The sequence below is a fragment of the Sapajus apella genome, unplaced genomic scaffold (assembly GCF_009761245.1).
Source record: "Sapajus apella isolate SASKATOON/1434 unplaced genomic scaffold, GSC_monkey_1.0 scaffold49, whole genome shotgun sequence".
Classification (NCBI taxonomy): Eukaryota; Metazoa; Chordata; class Mammalia; order Primates; family Cebidae; genus Sapajus; species Sapajus apella.
The window spans coordinates 17,287,307-17,301,762 of NW_022436989.1; the positions used below are offsets into that span (position 1 = coordinate 17,287,307).

Sequence of the window (14,456 nt, forward strand, 5' to 3'; positions counted from 1 at the left end):
AAAGCACTTAAAAATATCGGAATATGCATGAATATATGACACACAGCCATGCGCTACAAAACAATACCCTGGTCAAAGGCACACTGCATAAACAACAGTGGTCCTATAAGATTATAAGACTGTATTTTTAATGGAAATTTTCTCTGTTTAGATGCACAAATACTTACCATTGTGTGACAACTGCCTGCAGGATTCAGTACAGTCAAGTGCTATATAGGCTTGTACCCTAGAAGCAACAGGCTATACCCCATAGCCTAGGTGTGTAGTATGCTGTACCGTCTGGGTTTGTGAAAGTATTATACGATCTATGGTATTTACACAACAAAAATGCCTAAGGACACATTTCTCAGAACAGGTCCCTGTCATTAAGCGATGTCTTAACTGTCTTATTTATGAGTTCCTACACATATAGTCAGCCATACATATAGTGGTGGCACCATGAAAAGAACACTGCTCAAAGATAACAACAGTCTTGAGTCTAAGGTTTAGACTCAGCTAAGTAACTGGTCAAATCATTTGGTGGCACTGAGCCTCAGTTTATTCATCAATAAAATTGGATTACCACCTCTTTCACTGGCTTGCTATAGGAGTGGAACATAACAAATGTTCACTAAATGTTAGCTGAACTGCCATTTTTTTCTGTGGGACATTTATCCCTAGTTTCAGTTTAACTTAAAAAGGAGCATACTATAAAATTGGAACTCAGGGAGCCTCATTCCCGACATCCACTTGAATTATAAGCCCAACAAGAGATCTATGCAAGTGAGTGACTTATTTAAATATGTGGTGAGCAAAAACAGAATAATTTCTAATGAGCTTCCTTAAACAGCACAGATTGTATATCCCTTATCCCAAAGCTTTGGGACCAGAAGTGTTTCAGATTTCAGATTTTGGAGTATTTGCACATATATGAGATATCTTGGAGATGGGATCCATCTAAACACAATTTAAAAATTCATTTTTGTTTCACCTTATATACATTATATACATAGCTGAAGGTAATTGCATATAATCATTTTAAATAATTTTGTGCATGAAACAAATTTTTGACTGTGTTTTGACTGCAACCAATCACATGAGGTCAAGAGTGGGATTTTGCACTTGTGGCATGATGTCAGCACTCTAAAAGTTTCAAGTTTTGGAGCATTTTGGTTTTGGGGTTAGAAATGTTCAACCTGTAATATCCAAACACTATTCAAAGCACCAGATCCAACAAAGAAAAACATCACTAGAAAAGCACAGTACGAACGTCCAGTGTTGTTGTGCCTGAGAAACCACTCAGCTCTGAAATTTACTAGAACAGAAAGTTTGCCTAGCAAATCATTAATTTTATTATTATCCTGCAACAGTCAAGTTTTGCTGCCACCTTTCTATAGACTTAAAAGTACCCTGCTCACAGAGGAAAAGCTGCCTGACGCTGTCTCCCTCCTTCTCACCTTAGGGTGACACTGCAGGATTGAAAAGAGCACGTTGTGCAGCCTCGGGAAGACACTTCCATACTCCAGAGGCTTCAGATGGTCCAAAGGGACAGTGAGCAGGATGCTGAAGGCCAGGCTGACGTGGTGGGGGTTGCTAATGGCCTCCTCCCCCTGCCGCAGCAGTGCAGCCAGGACGTCTAGGACAGGCTCGACCACCATCAGGGACACAGGCTGCTCCTGACAAGCTTCTCGGTTTAGGAGCTAAAGGGCAAGATGAAATAGAGAAAAAATGAAAGTAATTCTCCAGGGAAATAACATAAACACTGCAGCACTGAGTGACTGCAGTAAAAATGTGCTCCAAAATGAATTGATGCGGTCAGTGGGCAGTTAAATACCATTTGTTAAATTTCTTACAAATCAGTTCTAGTTAAAGATATTCATCTACTACTGATCTAGAAAATAAAGAGAACAGACCCAAGAGGAAGAATGCTCAACGTCTTACCTACGTAACCTGGGAGAGCCCACCCGTGACCCTCCTTCTGAGACACACAGCAGCCCTGGTGAGACCTTTCGGGTCCTATCTGTCACAGTGCTCACTGTTCTGCTAGGTATTCTGGCTGTGCGGGCCCCTGCTCCACCGTTTGGGTGTACATAAGCGGATTCTAGCCTGGTGTTCTTGTCAGTGTGAGCCCACCACGCACATCATCAATCCTGTGCCTGCTCGTCAGCATGGGTCACCTCCTTTTACAGCCCACATGCCTCTCCTGATGCTGACCACACACACTTGGTGACAATGACCTCTGCCATCAACCAACGTGGATGCTCAGGAAAATGACAAAGTAGCCAAATTAAAAACAAGAGAGAACATTCAGTCTGTTTTTTAGGCCCTTTTGCCCCAGGAACATGCTAACCCAGGCCAATTCTCTCAGGTAGCAACAGCTAGAATTACTGCAGAGGATGATGGTAAAATATAAACTGCTCCTTCCCATCTAAGCGTAAAAACACTCATGTCAGGGTTTTCAGAGGGCAGGAGACAGTCCCAATCTGAGCCAGGCTTTTGTTCTAGTGAAACAAACAGCCTAGCAACAACTGGACACAGATTTTAACATTTGAGTAAGATTGCAACAAAATAACCTCCTATCTGCAACATTACTATCCCATCCTCTAAAGCATTTAATTCTCACTGTATCATAGGCCTTACACACACACACACACACACACACACACACACACACACACACACACGGAACTCCTACAAATAAATGAGTGCATCAAACTAATCACAACATTTTGTGGGGACAAAGAAAGCCCAGAATTCCTTCTATTATCATCTGATTAAACAGGGATCTACAATGCACCTATAATCCTGGTGACTTGGGAGGCTGAGGCAGAAGGATTGCTTGAGGCCAGGAGTTTGAGGCTGCAGAACACTATGCTTGCACCTGCAAATAGCCATGTCACCTTAGCCTGGACCACACAGTGAGATCCCACTTCTACAAAAATAATAAAACACAAAATTTTAAAAATTAAACAGGCCTCCACAACAGCCTCCCGTTATCATCACACCCCTCTTTTTACTGCCTGACGCTTTCCGATGCTACTAAATGTCCCTAATACCACCTCCCTTCCACTGCTCCAACTGTTAATACCAATGTGTTCAGGCAAGACATACAAACCTGGCATCCTGCTCACTGCCGTCCTCAGAAAGCAGCAGCCCACACATGCTCTGCATAAAGCCACATGGCAGCAGACCCCAAAAGGTTGACTTCTGTCTTTAAGGGAGAGAGGGGAGGAGCTGGAGGACACCTCTCCAGAGGGTACTCACTGTTAAAGCTGTGACTATCTGGGGACATGCACACCACAACAGACTTGCTTTCTCTCCACTGAATGGGCAGTTCAGTAGCAGCCTCAGCAATGTAACAGCTGACACAACAGCCTGAGGAAAAAGAAAAAACTTAGCAGGAGAGATAGCCCGTTCTCTCCTAAGAACTCTGCCTGAGGACGAAGCCGGTTCCCTGGGAGTGGAGCCCTTGAGAGCCCTGGTGTCAGGAGACATGGACAAGGTGTGCTTAGGGTTAAGTCCTGAGGGGGACACCCTTCACATCAGCAGGCAGACAGGAAGGAAGTGAAGACCATGAGCAGAGCTGGGGCAAACTCAGGGTCTCTCAGCGGTGTCTCACTAAACCAAACATGTAAGTGGGCCAGGACAGTGGACTGCACAAGGGTCACACACTGTGACCTAATCACAGAGAGCCTGTGTTGTCAAGGTTCTGTCCATGCAGAGGATGCTGGCTATTACTTCACCGAGCAACAATGCATGCTTACGGCTAGCAGGGGCTGGAGGAAAATATGGAAACAATCAGGTTAGGTGCTGTGGTCACAGGTGTCACATGTTGACATGACAGCAATACGGCCCAATTGGGTCACATGTTTCAAAGTGGATGGTGGGAGAGGTCTTAAGCAAAGAATGAGGAAAATTTAAGTTTTTTTTTTATTTTGAGACCAAGTCTCACGCTATCACCCATGCCGGAGGGCAATGGCATGATCTCGGCTCACTGCAACCTCCACCTCCTGGGCTCAAGCGATTCTCCTGCCTCAGCCTCCCAAGTAGCTGGTATTATAGCCACCCATCACCATGCCCGACTAATTTTTGTATTTTTAGTAGAGACAGCGTTTCAGCATGTTGGCCAGGCTGGTTTCAAACTCCTGACCTCATATAATCCGCCCACCTCGGCCTCCCAAAGTGCTGGGATTACAGCATGAGCCACCACACTGGCCAGAATTTAACTTTTATAGGTATCAGTATTGTGAATAGGTAGTACTTAGTATTTCACAGAAAACCACACATTTATAATTTGAGAAACTTCCTCTTTGAAAAATAAGGTTTTAAACAATGAGACATGGGCTGAGCCCTACCTTTACTGAGTGCCTATATGAAAAAACTGACCCAGTGCCAGGCATTTCACACTGTCAGTCAGTTTCTATTTCAGCCTCACACCAGCCTCTTCTCCCCTAATGCTGTGTAGCACCACAACCCTAGCCAAACTCCTGGCTTCTGCCCTTCGCTCTCTTCCCTTCCCTGCACCCCCTCACTATGCACATCCCAAAGTCCTGTCTCCACTCCTGCCCTCCTGCCCACCTACAGGCAGTACCTCCCTACCAGGCGCGCCTGCCAGCACTTTTCCCTGTCCATCTTCTCACGCTTGCACATCCCCTGCTCCTGGCAGCCCAACACGCTTCCTGCACTGTGCACACCTTCCCTACCCTCCCCGCTGCTGCCCCAACCAAGTCTCCTGTGTTCTTCAGTGCACGCTGGAGTCTCACTTCCTCCGGGAAGTCTCCTGACTGACTGACCCCTCCCTGTAAGCTCCCAGATTAGCCTCTCGAGCTCTTCTCCTGTCCAAATCAGTACCCAATACCTATATATGACCAGGAGTCACCAAGCCATTCATGAGGCAGAATATGCCTAGACCAGAGACCTTGGCTGGAGTCTCTGCCCCACCAACTACTGGCTCTGTGGCCTTCTTCCTTGTGTAAGAGTGGGGACATCTGACCGGTCCAGGGCCCAGGGGCACTCAGAGAAGCAAATCCCAGCATGTGAGCTCTGTGCAAAGGCACTCAGCAAATGCAACAGCACGCAGGCTGTATTAGTGACTTCCATGGGAACTGAAGCGGGTAGGCTAACCTAAGCGCTTCTCAAATGCTGGCATGAGGGCAGTATGGCCCAATCGGGCCACATGTTTCAAAAACTATGGTGCAAAAGGTCTTCAGCAAAGAATGAGCAGTTTAACTTTTCTATGTATCGGTTTTGTGAATACGTAATACTTGGTATTTGACGTGCCAAGACCACACATCTATAATTTGAAAAACTTCCCATTTGAAAACTAAGGCCTCCCTACACTGCAGCCTGGGCTGTCCCAACCACAGCTCCCTCTCACAGCCTCCCTCTTTGCTTAGAGTCTTTACCAGTTAGAATGTGTTTGTTTAGTTTTAGGGGTGACACCGCAACTCAAATCAGTTTTCCCATTTGAGCTGACATGGTTTCCAAGCCTGCCACACAAGGAGGGAGAAGCCACCCACCTGCACATCTGCTTTCCACATGTTACTGACATCCAGTCCCTGGAGAACACACTGCATCACCAGCCTCAAGTCCTCTATTGTCCCAACCTCTAACATTTGGGTGAACAAGGCTCCCAAATGAGGCTCAATATCCTGAGTGACCTGAACAGGAATTTCAGGATCTGTGTGGGAAAGAAACCAAACCTGTTAAGATGTGACAGACAGACAGGTGAAATAAATTACCAAGTAGCCACAGGATGAAATCGTGTACAGCTGTGGCAGTCATCAAAAATCACCAAGTCAGGGGCATGGTAATACAAGCACTGGTGGAAAAAGCAGGTACACGTATTTAGTGTGATGCCATGTTCTCACACACAGCTGTACCTGTGCAGTGTGTATACACACACAAACACAGAAGATGACAGCCATGCTTAGGAGGTAAGCTCCAAACCACAGAAGACAGGTGGCTATTACTTTGTGCCGTTGACCCTTGAACAACATTTGAACTGCATGGATCCACTTATACATGGGTTTTCTTCGGCCTCTGCCACCCCTGAGACAGCAAGACCAGCCCCTCCCCTTCCTCCTCCTCAACCTACGCAATGTGAAGACGAAGAGGATGGAGACCTTGATGATAATCTACTTCACTTAATGAATGGCAAATACATTTTCTCTTATGATTTTCTTAATAACATCTTTTCTCTAGCTTACTTGATTATAAGAATATATAAATACATATGTGAAATATGTGGAAATCAACTGCTCATGTTATCAGTAAGGCTTCTGGTCAACATTAGGCTATTAGTAGTTAAGTTTTGGAGTGTCAAAAGTAATATATGATTTTTTAAATAGAATTGTTTCAGAAGGATATATATGGATTTTTTTTTTTACTGTGCCAGGGGTTGGTGCCCTAACCCCTATGTTGTTCAAGGGTCAATTGTATTTTTTTTTCTGTTTTGTATTTCTTTTATAAAATTGGTAGGGGCGCAAGAGTGGGTGGTATTTTAAACAGATGGGAAAGCTAAAAAGATTAAGAGACTCACTTTTCGGGACTGCATGATTGTCAGGAAGTCACCCGGCTGTTTTTCATCATCCCCAGTGTCCTTGGGCCCATGGTTTCACAATAATGCCCAAAGCCAGGGCGCTCAAGGCCCTTTATCATCTGACCCCAGGTCATCTTTCCAGCCATCGCTTCAGCCCCATCTGACTATTCCACATTGCCAGAATACCTTCCTGCTTTCCTGTCTTTGCTTACTGTTTACAGCACTGGGGGAAAGGGAACCAAAGGCTTTTGAGAGGTAAAGATCTAGGTCTGAATCTCCCACAAGCTGTAAAACCCTGACTCAATGATCTCCCTCATCAGTGAGGCTCCTTTCCTGAGCCTCAACACCCTCATCAGTGAAGTGGGCATAACAGCACCAACTCCTGTGGCTGGCAAGTTTAAAAAGACCACAGAGCTCACAACATAGTGCCCTCACATGAAAGGCTCCCATTTCCACCTGCCCTAACTACCCTTCAAGGGCCACTCAGGCTAGGCCTGTATGCGGCCTCTCCACCCAGAGTCCCATCGCTCTGGTTAGCTTTACGGCGTCTCCCCCACCTTTACCCTATGATTGGTGCGAATGTCTGTTTACTTAATTACAAAGGCCAAAATCAACACCTCACTCTCCTCCAGAGCAGGATACAGTCTCAAACATACAAGAAGCATTTTAATTTTTAAAAAAAATTTTTTGGAGACAGGATCTGACTCCATCACTCAGGCTGGAGTGCAGTGGCACAGTCATGGCTCACCGCAACCTCGACTTCTTGGACTCAAGGGGTCCTCTCGCCTCAGCCTCCAGAGTAGCTGGGACCACAGGTGCATGCTACCGCACCCAGCTAACTTTTTGAAGAGATGGGGTTTCGCTTTTTTCCAGGTTGGTCTCAAACTCCTAGCTTCAAGTGATCTCTTGCCTCAGCCTCCCTAAGTGCAGGATTATAGATGCCAGCCACCACTCACGGCCAAGAAGCATTTTTAGAAGTGTGGGTTTCTGTAACTGAATTCAGGTCCTCTGTTCTACGGTCAGAAGGTATCTTTATAAAAGCCCACCTCTGGACCACCCTCGAGGACACAGGGAGAACTCCATGGCTGGGGCACCTGCACAGCCCCTCCTCACATTCCCTCTCTCCCTGCCTAAAGCCTTGGGCCACTCCTCACTTGGCATTTCTTCCACGGCACTCACAACTCTGGCACTTCCCTGGACAGAGCCTAACAGCTCGGGTGGAAGAGACCTGGACACAACACCCCAGGCCTATGAGCTGAGGGCACAACAGTGTGGCAGGCTGGCCTGGCCCAACCTTGACCATGCTGTGACCAAGGGGCTCTGTCCCTGGGGAAAAGATACCAGAAGTCCAGGGACATACAGTTAGGACTTAAAAGACTGCCTCAACTCAGCAAGGCGTGGTGGCTCACACCAGCACTTTGGGAGGCTGAGGCAGGTGGATCACCTCAAGTCAGGAGTTTGAGACCAATCTGGCCGACATTTAAACCCCATCTCTACTAAAAATACAAAAATTAGCCAGGTGTGGTGGTGCATGCCTGTAATCCCAGCTACTTGAGAGGCTAAGGCAGGAGAATCGCTGGAACCCAGGAGGCAGAGGTTGCAGTGAGCAGAGACCATGCCACTGTACTCCAGACTGGGTGACAGAACAAGACTCTGTCTCAAAAAAAGAAAAGAAAAAAAAGAGAGACAGATTGCCTCAATTCACCAGGGTTGAAGAGGAAATGGAAGTCAAAGTATTTGTTTAACTAAGGGGCACAGGGGCAGAGCTTCAGACCACCAGCTGCCGTTTCTTGGGCCATTCATTTAGAACACTGTAATTAGGCTTAATAAAAGACTCGATTTCAGCTCCCATTAAGAAGGTGAATACCATTCCCTAAAAGAGTCGCTGACACAGTAAGACAGAACAATGTTAATACCAAAGCCTATCAATTAATCCACTGTCAAGCCAGAAACAGAGAGGTTCCTGAAAGGGAGACATCAGCAGCATGATTTGGGCCATGAACTTCAGTTTTGGTGCTTGCACAGGCAGACCAGGTGGCTTCACTTTCCGCGAGAACCCATTTAACCCTCATGTACTGAAAGGCAGGCCCGCGGCCCCAACTATCACAGCTTCTCCACCCAGAAACACAGAGGTTAATCTGTGCTCCGAGGATCAGATTTGCCCGATTGCCAGACCTCACCTTAAAAGACTGACCTGACCCCAACACTTTCATTACCACCAAAACAAAAAAAGGCCCCCCACAATTGTGGTGTGTGCCATCCTGAAACAGAAGACATCTCTTCTTGCTTGCTTGTTTGTTTTTTGGGAGGAGTAAAAGTGTATTTTATTTGTATACCCTAATAAAGGTAACACATCTTAATCAACTTTTACTATATTTACAGGAAAACCTCAACTAACTCTAAAAGGGCCTCCAAAGACATTATAATCTATCCCCTGCTATGGCAAGTTTAATTAAACCATAGACAAGTATTTTGATGTATTATTAAAATGCAACATTAAAGTGGTATAAAGAAAATAGCAACAACCACAACATGTTAATACAATGATTATTTTAATTTTTGCATGCATTTCTATCCCTTGTCTGCATGCATGCATATTTTATATAGTTGTAATTGCGGCATATTTAACATTTCATATTGTACTTTTTTTTGCTTAACAATATTTTCTAGATATTTCTAGCCCTTGTCTTCATAAGAGTTTTCACAATTATAATTTTAATGACTGCACAGTAACCCATTAACCTTTGACCACGGGGACTGTAAAGGTTGACTCTATGCAGGAAGACATGAGCTCTCTCGCTTCTAGGCTGTATATGAGGTCCTAGTTTGCTGCCTGGAAGGCTGCCTTCAGACTAAAATACTATGATGACATCGAAGGTGAACCTTGGTCCAATTAGCACTTGCACCTGGCAGCATCCTAATGTGGGGGAGAGGGGTGGGGGGGGGGAGGGGGGGCGGGGGAAGAGAGGGGTTGGGGGGCAGGGGGGTGAACTAAGGAAGGCACAGTCCTGCCCTCAAGAAACTGTAAAAGGCTCTTTAGAAATTAAGTAATTTGTACTTTTTAATTGAAAGTTTACTTTATTGGCTGGGCACTGTGGCTCATGCCTATAATCCCAGCACTTTGGGAGGCTGAGGTGGGTGGATCACAAAGTAAAGAGATCGAGACCATCCTGGCCAACGTGGTGAAACTCCATCCCTAATAAAATACAAAAATTACCTGGGCGTGGTGGCGCACGTCTGTAGTCCCAGCTACTCAGGAGGCTGAAGCAGGAGAATTGCTTGAACCCGGGAGACGGAGGTTGCAGTGAGCCAAGATCATGACACTGCACTCCAGCCTGGGGACAGAGTGTGGCACATCAGTGTGGCTCAAAATAAATAATAAATTTTATTTATTTTTGTGAGACAGGGTCTCACTGTGTCACCCAGGCTGGAGTGAAATGACAGGATCAAGGTTCACTGCAGCAGCAACCTCCCTGGGCTCAGGTGATCCTCCCACCTCAAACTCCGTGGCCAATTTCTATATTTTTGGTAAGATGGGGTTTTGCCATGTTGCCTGGGCTCAAGCAATCTGCCCCCTCAGCCTCCAAAGTGCTGGGATTACTGGCATGAGCCACCATGCCTGGCCCTGTTTTGTACTTTTTTAAAGTTGGCAGATTTTTATATCTTTTTAAAGTCAATTTATGGCACTGAAAGTCTGATACATAAGAGCCTACTAAGGATGCAAGTATCTATGTATCTCACTGCAGCCAAGACAAGTTAAAGGCTAAAAAACTGAAGAGGAGTGGATTTCAAAATTGTAAACTTACACAGAACCACCTCCAAAATAAGTGAGCAACTGAGGCACAGAGTAACCTACAGAGGAGGCTGCTGTTTGCACAGTAAGTAACAGTGGTAAGGGTAATTGCTTAAGTGTGCCTAGAAAGTAAATAAAAGGCATGAAGTTGTGGTTGCTGGGCCTGGGAGGAAGACTGTCTCACTGTCCTCATGTAGTACCTTTTGAACACACCACGTGTTCACTTATTACCAGTTCCAAAAAGGGGAGCAGCGGAAACTAGACCTCTATAACACAGAATTAACTCAGGAGAAAATACCTTACCTGCAAGAACTCTTCTCACAGAATGAAACATGGAGGTAAACACGGAGTCCTTTTTGGGATGGAGTTCTGGGGCCAAAAAGAACAGAGTCAAAAACTGCAAGGCTGCCTGAAAAGACTGATCATGTCCTGCAAGAGCTGGCAACTCCAACAGTATCTGAGAGTAAACACCCTGGTAGAGGGCAGCATGGGAGAGCAGTGTCCCGTCGGTTACTTGGGAAATGTTGGCCTCTCCATCCCTGCAGTGCTGGCCCAGGTCGGCTTCCAAGAGCATGCTGACAGATGAGATGAGGACCGAGGGAAGGCAGCAGCCCTGGGCCCCTGGCACTGAGCAGAGCTGCAGCACAGCTCCTGTCTGCAGCATGGCCTGCTGCAGCAGCTCAGACAGAGCTGCTGGGGCCTCCTGGCCCAGCTTCTGCTCTTTGAGGAAAGGTCCCAGGACATGGCACAACCTGGTTAAAGACACCAGAAGGAGCTGCCTGCCCTGAGGGTTCTGATTTTCCAACTGTTTGCCAGAAGCTGCCTCCATGTGTGGTTTGGAACTAGAGAGGAACGCGGTGATTTTTCTAAAATTGAGCACCAAGCTCAGCTTCATTTGGATGAGCATCTGCATTAGCTCCTCTAAGAATGTTCCTATCACTTGGAGGAATTCCAGCCAAGCAGGATCATCCATCTCAATAGGGAATCTACTACTAGCTCTGAACAATGAGGTCAGTACAATCTCAAAAATATCACTAATATACATGATCTTGAACACAGACCGAACACTTTTCCCCCTTTGCAGGTAACCAAGAAGCTGGTAGCAAGTCGTCAAGAACTTGAGAGCCAATGAGGAGGAGCAAGAGCATCCTAGTTTGGCGACAGCCATGGACAGTAACAGAAGAAAATAATGCACATGATAGGGCGGCAAGAGGCTGTCCAGCTGTAAAGTAGACATTACTTCCAAAAACCCCAGGATGCTTTCCAACTGTTCTCCCTCCAGCTGGATGGGGAAGTCACTCTTGACCAGGGATAGTATGTTCTGGGCAATTTCTCCTCTAGGTTCTATACCTTCGGGTCCAACTTTTGCAAATCTGTTTTCCCAATGAGCCACAACCATGTGGTCCTTTTCAAAAAGCCAGGGAAGCTGCTGACTGACAAGACCTGAGTCACACTGGGCACCAGAACACAGAATGCTGGAACATCTTGTGGCTAAACACATTAAGAAGGCAGAATGAAGGGACTGCATCTCTGGAAAGAGAGGGCTGTTAAGGATGGCTCTAGATATTTTTTGCAGTGTGATGTACGGCTCTTCATCTATTGAGCCACCCTGGGCTCTGCCCATTGGTAAAGTTCTCAGCAGGACACTGGCCAGGTATCTCACATCATCTGGACACAGATAGGATATTAAAATGGTGAGATTTGACACAATCAAGTGCCAGTGTGCTACAGGGTACGTGAGTGCACTCACCGTCCCTACTTGGCTGTCCCAGGAAGCCATCGTTCTTTGATTCAAGTTTTTTCTGCCAGAACCAATAATAAAGGCAGCATCACACCTCAAACTTCGGAGGGCTTCTTCAGACCGGAAACTAGTTTGCATTAAAGTTCTTTTCATTTTCTGCAAGTACAGCTGTTCTAAGCAGTATCTACCAAGAGAGTTGAACTGAGCTGTAAACTTCTCTATCTTCTTCCAATGCTGTGTTTCTACACCTGGGAGCAATGAAGGGTGGTCCGAGATCTCCAGGGCAACACCTGTAAGGGCCCCAGACATAGAGTGATATTGGCTACAGTTCAAACTGAACATAGCATCCACCTGGGCCCAGGTGTAAGCGAGCAGGAGTGCAGAGTCACTGACCTTCTGTAGCCACAGCTCAAGCTCTGGGCCTGGGGGGTCTAGAAGGGCCAGGAGGGGCTGCACGAGCTCCCTCAGCATCCTCTCCATCATGCACTGTGTCCGTCTGACGATGGGCAGGGGCGTGCTGCTGTCCAGGCTCCTCATGTTGAACATGATGCAATGCAGCAGCGAGCTCAGTGACAGTGACTTCAGGGCCAGGTCAGCATCATTCTCCAAATAGGGCAAGACTAAAGACTGGAACTTCTCCAACACAAGGGACCACGTGTCCAGGATCTGACTCAGAGGCAGCTCCAGGAGGCACGCACAGAGCACCGTGGACGGGCCTGAGGCCAGCATAGGCTGCCTCAGTGCCTCAGCAGCTGGACGACAGATCACCCCCAAAACCTCTTCAAACAACCGTGGCACTTGTCGGAGTTTGGCATAAGTCTGGAAGAGAGTATGAATAAGCGCGTCCTGGGCTTTCTTGGTTCGAAACTCTGTTACTTCTGCATCTATCCAAGCTGAAGCCAGCAGGTCATCCAGGTCTGGCTCCAAAATCAAATGATTCAGTGACATCAAAGTCTTCAGGCAGCGGAACCAGGCCGGTATGGGTGCTTGTGCATGGTTTATCAGCAGCTCAGCCACACGGCGGTAAAAGTGGAACTGAACCTCTTCGTGCCGAATCCTGTCAGCAGCGATGTTGTAGATATTGTTGTTGGCCACTGAGTTTAGTAGCTGTTCCACAACCAAAAGTTCTGTGGTCCAATCTGATGTGGACAGGGATTTTCTCTGCTCCTCCTGCAGGTGTGAAATCTTCAAGCAGCCAAACAACTTGGGGAGAACCTGGAAGCAGAGAAGCTGGTTTCCCTCCTTGAAGTAAGAATCTAGAAAGAGCTTATACAACAAGGCCACTGAGTTGGCCACAACAGAGGTATGAAGGGATGCTGCACAGTAGCCAGCATCGACCAGCCTGGTAAGCACAGTGTCCATGGGAGCCAAAAGGTTCTTCATGGCTCCTGTCTTCGTATCCCCTTGCTGCTGGTCCAAGAGCTCCTCCTTATAGGATGACAGCAGCTCAGGCTGAAAAACTCCTCCTCGGAGCATGGCCTCAATCTGACTCCTGATGTCCCGGCTCAGCACCTGCCTCAGCTGGCCCTGACCAGCCTGTGACCATGTGCCCCCGGAGAGTAAGTGCCTCAGGACCAGGCCTGGCTGGAGCAGGTGAGCAGTCACATCCCCAAAGGCACGTCTTGGGTTGACCTGCTGCTGCTGGATCAAAAGGTAATGGCCCAGGGCCAGGTGAATGACCTCAAACAACTGGGCTACCACGGCTCCTTCTGGTTGCCTGCAGGCCAACCAGCAAAGATGGCTCAGTAAGGCCACCATCAGCTCCTGTTTGGCCGTGTAGATGACAGCAAGGGCAGGTGTTGACAGGATGCCCTGGCAGCATCGAAGGACAGCACAGATGTTTCTTTGGGATCCCGAAAGAGAGAACTCAGCTATTCTCTCATTTATGATCTGAACATTAAGAAAGAAAGAAAATTCATTACTTATCTTAGACCCATACATATGCAAGAAAAGTATTAAAAAAAAAAATCAACAAACTCACCTATTACCCTCACCTTGGTAGGAAATACTGTGTGTCAATGAACTTGACATAAGCTTAGTGCATCAAAAACAAGGCAAAGCACCTGTTTTAATTCCTCTACCTATCCATCTTCTACCAATGCAAATCGAAAAAAGGATCCATGCCTTTGTAAATTCGCTGTCCCTTTTTCTAAAAGCTGGGTTTTAAAAGGCTTAAGTGCCAAATATCACTTTCTCTTAGATCCTAAATCTGCAATTGAGCTTAAATGTTACCAGGCAGAGAGACAGTAGCACTTGAGTTATGACCTTGTGGTCCAAAATACATGTTTATAGGCCAGGCGTGGTGGCCCACCCCTGTAATCCCAGCACCTTGAGAGGCTGAGGTGGGTGGATCACTTGAGGTCAGGCAATCAAGACCAGCCTGGCAAACATGGTGAAACCCA

The 14,456-nt window shown here is 46.7% G+C and overlaps 1 protein-coding gene across 6 annotated transcripts in view; it reads right to left on the bottom strand.

The window, feature by feature from the left end:
- The window catches only part of URB2 (URB2 ribosome biogenesis homolog), a 34,452-nt gene that overhangs the window by 11,749 nt on the left and 8,247 nt on the right, over window positions 1-14,456 (bottom strand). For 5 of the 6 annotated variants that reach the window (XR_004257970.1, XM_032242366.1, XM_032242367.1 and 2 more), the window contains exons 4-7: window positions 10,617-13,944; window positions 5,499-5,659; window positions 3,244-3,354; window positions 1,437-1,679 (exon numbers count right to left, since the gene is read on the bottom strand). Coding sequence is in view for 5 of the 6 variants with exons in the window: in XM_032242366.1 (XP_032098257.1) it covers window positions 1,437-1,679; window positions 3,244-3,354; window positions 5,499-5,659; window positions 10,617-13,944 (3,843 nt within the window). In the remaining variant the exon portion in view is untranslated. The other variant, XM_032242368.1, reaches the window with a different exon arrangement.